This window comes from Sciurus carolinensis, chromosome 8 (assembly GCF_902686445.1).
Source record: "Sciurus carolinensis chromosome 8, mSciCar1.2, whole genome shotgun sequence".
NCBI classification, from domain to species: domain Eukaryota; kingdom Metazoa; phylum Chordata; class Mammalia; order Rodentia; family Sciuridae; genus Sciurus; species Sciurus carolinensis.
The window spans coordinates 90159447-90165632 of record NC_062220.1 but is presented as its reverse complement, the minus strand read 5'-3'; the positions used below and the strand labels follow the sequence as shown (position 1 = coordinate 90165632).

The 6186-nt window shown below is 43.8% G+C and overlaps 1 protein-coding gene across 2 annotated transcripts; it reads left to right on the top strand.

Moving 5' to 3' along the window:
• The first annotated feature begins 959 nt into the window (after positions 1-959).
• Neurod6 (neuronal differentiation 6) lies at positions 960-4144 on the top strand. 2 transcript variants are annotated; one of them, XM_047562307.1, is made up of 2 exons: positions 960-1080; positions 2401-4144. In XM_047562307.1, the coding sequence occupies exon 2, from the start codon at positions 2422-2424 to the stop codon at positions 3433-3435; it is 1014 nt and encodes a 337-aa protein (XP_047418263.1). In that variant the 5' UTR covers positions 960-1080; positions 2401-2421; the 3' UTR covers positions 3436-4144. The 2 variants fall into 2 exon arrangements, with proteins under 2 accessions (XP_047418263.1, XP_047418265.1); XM_047562309.1 differs by having other exon boundaries at positions 1026-1080; positions 2462-4144.
• Positions 4145-6186: the final 2042 nt, after the last annotated feature.

Below are 6186 nucleotides of genomic sequence, written 5' to 3'. Positions count from 1 at the left end.
TGCTAGGGAGAGAAAGACAGAAACCTAAGTGATAATTTTTATGTTTATTGTGTCTTAAATTAAATGAGAAGGAAGAAGCAAGTTAATGCTGGGAGAGAGGGAGATAATAAAAGAGTGAAGTTAGTGACTTTCAGTGGAGGACATAACTGTATAGTTTGAAATCCTTAACAGTGGACTCGCAGTATCTATGTATTACACACACACACACACACACACACACACACACACACACGTAGTCTCTCTGAAAAGTTGTTGAAAGATACCGGCAATTGGAGGAAGGGGGACATGGGAGAATGTCTTCCACAAACCTCAGTAGAAAAACTGTCCTTTTATTTCAAAGTCCTAAGAAGTGCAGAGATCCTACATATTAAGAAAATGCACAGACACACACCCACAAGTTCCATGCCATGAAACAAAACAAGGAAACAGAAGCCCTTTGCTGACTCCTGTTTGCTGACACTAATCTTAGTTTGGTTATGCACCCAAGACCAGCTTCCAGCTCCTTTTTACGGCTCTCTTTCCCTGGGTACCCAGGTGCACAAAGGAGATGGTGATCTTTCCAAAACAACATCATCAACAACAACAAAAACCTCTCATTCACACAAAAGCCCACCTTGCAAATGAATGGAATATTAACGACTACCTAACAGTTGCACCGTTGGCAGGGCAAAACTGAGCACTAGCTCAGTCTTTCTACAGATTGCCAGTGAAACCGGAGCAGCTCGAGGAGAAACGCACCTACTGTATGTGAAATGCTGGTGCAGATTTTTTTCCTATCAGTCTAACCTTCTGTGTTGATGCATGAATGCTGGTACCCACTTACAGGGATGCCAGATGATCAGTGCAGAATGAAGGTCCCAAGAGAGAGGATCACATGGCTCTCTCTGCCCTGTGACGTCACTAGCAGATGGCATGGGTACCAGCTCTGGCAGTTGGCATCAATGTCACTTTTTAGAGATCAATGAGATAGTGCAGATATACACAGATCTAGAGGCTCCAGGAGACGATGCGACACTCAGCCTGAAAAGATTTGGAAGACCCAAAATGAAAACTGATTATTGAATGAAATTAAAACCTAAGGTAATATAAATAAAGATATACTTCAATTGATGCTGGCTTTGCATGCAAGTATTTAAAGATACAGTATCACTGTCTTAGAGTATTTGTATGCTCTTTGCCATCTATAACTTCTTATCATATTTCATTCTTATGATGTAATTATCACATACTTTCACTGCTATTATGTAACACTGCAAGTATGTGGACATTACTGAGAGTTTGTGTGTGTGTGTGTGTGTGTATGTGTGTGTGTGTGTGTGTGTGGTGTGCTGAGAGGGCTGGAGATTGTTACATTGAAAAGTCTCTGTTTTAATGTGCCTATTTGTTTGAAGACTTTCGATGGAAATACTTTCTGCTTCACCCAACAAAAACCAAAAATGCATTTGAAACACAAATTATTTTCCCCTTTCATTTGGGATTCTGAACACACGTGCACAATTGCAGTCAGAATCCTTGGACCGTTCCCGTCAGATATTAGCTAGAGGGAGACTTCTGTGGCTCGTAGAACAAAAACAGTACGAGAGTGTTTTTTGTCCAGGGTGATTTGGACAGCAGTAAACAGACAATTACATTTGAGAAAATCTTAAATGTAAGAGCAGCCTCATCATTTCCTTTGATTTAGAAAATTGCCAATGATATTTTATTTTTTCATTTACTTGTATTTTTTTTTCCAAATTAGCCTAATCCCTTTTCTTTTTTGAAGGCTGGGAAAATAGTGCTCTTTTACCTAATTCTTTTCTGATCAGGAAAAAAAATCAGTTTTAAAACTCATCTGATTAATATTTCCTTTAAATCTGTATATTTTAATCACCATTTATCTAAATTCACAGAGCTATATGAGAATAGTATATAAAGTTAGGGATTTTTTTTTTCTCTAAAAATCCCCACAAATTTGCTAGCTGATGGAAAAATAGCACTTTTCATTTTATAAACTGGTTTCTGTTCTATTTTGTTCTCAGGGGAATTGGAATTAATGAAATTCTGCATTGCTATATCATGCTTTGCATTTGCTTGAATTGCACAATCCTTTCCATGTATTAAAATCCAGTTTCAAATCAAAGAGAAATGGAGATGGTAGTGGGATTATACTAAATGCTTGCAATTTTATTTTCTTTTGATAATTTCCTTGTATAAATTAATCCCATTGCATGCATGCATCAATGTTCTTATAATTACTAGTCTGCACAAACTCAAAATTTTATTTAATGCCAAAAAAAAACTAGCCCTAGAATCAGTCTTTTTCATGTGTTCTTGTAGTAATCTGAGTGTCGTCAAATATGTTTTAAGTGTATAAACTTTAAAAATGAAAACGCTTTAAATATTGTGCTGGCATTTTTTCAGGTAATTTAAGATTAGAGAACCATGTTAACACTACCGTTTGATGAGTCTGTTGTAATGCCAGAATCCCAGATGTGCAGAAAGTTTTCTAGAGAATGTGAGGACCAGAAGCAAATTAAGAAACCAGAAAGCTTTTCCAAACAAATTGTCCTTCGAGGAAAGAGCATCAAAAGGGCCCCTGGAGAAGAAACTGAGAAAGAAGAAGAGGAGGAAGACAGAGAAGAGGAGGATGAAAACGGGCTGCCCAGAAGGAGGGGTCTTAGGAAAAAAAAGACCACCAAGCTCCGACTGGAAAGGGTCAAGTTCAGGAGACAGGAAGCTAACGCTCGGGAGAGGAACAGGATGCACGGCCTCAACGATGCTCTGGACAATTTACGAAAAGTGGTCCCCTGCTATTCTAAAACCCAAAAACTGTCCAAAATAGAAACTTTACGACTGGCCAAAAACTACATCTGGGCACTTTCTGAAATTCTGAGAATCGGCAAGAGACCGGATCTGCTCACGTTCGTCCAAAACTTGTGCAAAGGTCTTTCCCAACCAACTACAAACTTGGTGGCAGGCTGCTTGCAGCTCAACGCCAGGAGTTTCCTGATGGGTCAGGGTGGGGAGGCTGCACACCACACCAGGTCGCCCTACTCCACCTTCTACCCACCCTACCACAGCCCTGAGCTCGCCACTCCCCCAGGGCATGGGACTCTTGATAATTCCAAGTCCATGAAACCCTACAATTATTGCAGTGCGTATGAATCCTTCTATGAAAGTACTTCCCCTGAGTGTGCCAGCCCTCAGTTTGAAGGTCCCTTAAGTCCTCCCCCAATTAACTATAATGGGATATTTTCCCTGAAGCAAGAAGAAACCTTGGACTATGGCAAAAATTACAATTACGGCATGCATTACTGTGCAGTGCCACCCAGGGGTCCCCTTGGGCAGGGTGCCATGTTCAGGTTGCCCACCGACAGCCACTTCCCTTACGACTTACATCTGCGCAGCCAATCTCTCACCATGCAAGATGAATTAAATGCAGTTTTTCATAATTAATGAGGAAAATGAAAATAAACAGTGGTCATTCACCTCCCCCGTCTAATTAAGACAAAGCAGATGCTTGTGGGCTTGAGTAATTGGCACAACTCTATCTAAGGTGTTTACTAGTTTCTGAAGTGTGTTTCAACTATTGTGAGAATTTTCTATGTAATAATAAATCTCTTTTCGTATGAGAACTTCTTTTCCTTTCCTTTTGTCTGTAAGGCACTGTGATTCTGTTTCTACTGGCAGGATTTTTTTCTTGTTTTCTTTTCTTTGAAATTCACTTAATTTGTTTGAACAAGGTGTCTAAGAATATACTGTTGAATAAAGACATGCACACAGCATAACTCAATGTCTATTTTGGTTGTACAGTAATTATAAAAATGCATGTTATTAAAATCAGATGAGTAAAATGATGTGTTTATAATTATTGGAAAATTTATCTTATGTATCTCTGAAAATTGAAAATAACAAGAATATCACTAAACTAACCAGTGATATTGGAAGATGCATTTGAGGATGTACAACAATATAAAAAGCTATGCAATTTTCTGTTTATTAAGGATAAATCTTAATGCATTCAATTGGTGACTATTTCTCTTCAAGTAGTAGCAGATGGGGCAATGTGATATTTGGGTAGATGGTATCACAGTTTTGGAACAATTATTTCAATCATAAAGAAAACAGGTTTTCAGCACTTATTTTCTATTGTTCAGAAATTATCTGTACAGGTTTGTTATCACGGTGTATAAATGTGTTTTCCACCCCACATTTTTAAAGCAATTAAACATAGATATTTCCACTCGTAAAGGACATCGATTAGCTGTGATATTTTTGCATGATACTTATTATTTCCTAGTACACAGCTGCTTTCTATCTCCTACGCCCCCCTTCCCTTATCAGAAATATTTCTGGATTACAAAATCGTTTGAGCTAAAACAAATTTCTTAAACTAAACGGCCAAAGCGCTTACAATAATTTTTTTTAAAGTATCTTAAATGAAAGAAAAGGAACCCCTGAGAGTTAAACATCCTGGGGAAACAATGATAAATCCTGGTAACCTTCAACTTGAGCCTAAATTCGGTGGCAAATTTCCAGCAAACACCAGAGTGGATGTTAAAAACGGAAGGTTTTACTCCACGCGGTTTAAATGTCTGGCCGATTAGAAGCTAAATTCTGTGTGATTAAAAGTTTTCTGACAAAAGGCCACCCAAAACTTAGTTTAATAGCGTCTGGGGAGCTAACCGTCTTCAAACAGGATTGGGTCGCTTCTGGAATGAAAGGCAAGGTGGCCGTGACCTCTCTTAAGACGCCCTCTGGTGCAGGTTTGCTTCCCAGAGGAGGAGAGTGGCAGCTGCGCAGGCCGGCCAGGGCAGCAGGAAATGGTGCAGTGGTGGCCGCACGGCGCGGGTCTGTGGGGACACCGCCAACGGCGCCCGTCGTGCGCCCAGCGGGCACAGCCAGAGACAGCAGAGGCCCGACAGGGCCTGGCGGGCAGCAAGCGGACAGGATGCAGGTGGGATCGCGCCCCCGCGGAGGTCGGCCGGGTACAAGCTGCACTGCCCGTGTCCCGCCCGCAGCGGGCGCCCTGCGGGCCCGGGGGGCCGCTCCCTGCGAGCCCTGCCGACCGCCTTCCCGCAGACCTCCCGGGGGTCAGAGAAGGGCTGGCTGCTCAGCTGGCGGTGCTGGCGCGCGCGGGACTGGAGACCCAGCCCCGCATCAACCATCGCCTCTTTACCCGCCCCGTCTGCCGCAAGGTGGGATGCTGCCGTGGCGGCTCCAACTTGTGCAAGTGCTGCCAAGAACTGACCCTGTCCTGCCCCGACCAAGCTGGCTGCTGCGCCCAGGATCAGAGGCCTGTGCCCCAGTCTCCAGAGGGCGGCCTCGCCCTATCCCTCAGCTCCCCCAGCTTTGAGTCTCCGGGCCTTCGGTGCGTGCAGCGGCCGCACGGAGGGGCGAAGAGGCCGATCAGCTGCTGGCCAGGGACTCGGCGGGTGGTGAGAACTCCGTCTCAGCCGGTGTGTGAGCACCTGTTCACTCAAATCCTACGAGGGCAAGGGGGGAAGAAGAGAAATTGTGTCCTTCCGGGGTAGAGAGAAGTTTGCCCAAGGTAGAGAGCCTTCTGTCCCCTCTGTCTGTCTCGGCACAGAAGTGACTCTCGCTTGCTTCCTCCCATATGCGCACAAAACCTGCTCTCCCTGGGATTGTGTCCAGGATTGCCGGTCCTCCTTAAGAACCCTCAGACACTAAGAGCCTGGTCACTCTGCGCCCCAACTGAGCAAACAAGACAAGAAAGCGAGGAAGCATCTGGAAATAAAAGAGCCTGGCCCCCCCAACCCCAAGATATGCCGTTTAAGTTCAAGGTGTGGTCTCCCCTCTCCGGGCTGCAAGGTGACCAGCTGCCTAACTGAGAACACGCTGCACCTGCTCAGAATCTTGGTTCACACAGCTTTTGAAAACCGCAGTCTTTCCAGGGTCACAAATTCGTGTTGGAAGGAGAGATTTCAACAGAAGATTACTCTCCCGTCTCCCTTCTGGCAAGTGGGAGAGCTAAGAAGAGAAGCAGCTGGCTGAAATGGGAAGAAGCAAATGCACAGAAGCTTCTGATCCCCTTGCTTGGTTAAAAAAAAAAAAAGTCACTCAAGTAAGAGTGGGGTTTTCAGGTGCAGACCCAGAAATGGGAGGGTTCTTCCATAATCTGGATGCACAGATCCAATGCATGCTCACTCCTTCATTGACTGCTGCAGCCGCTGGTATTAAGAATGT

What these genes read in the sequence shown, in the direction of transcription:
- Neurod6 (XM_047562307.1), top strand. Translation starts at nt 2,422, where the DNA reads ATGTTAACACTACCGTTTGATGAGTCTGTTGTAATGCCAGAATCCCAG.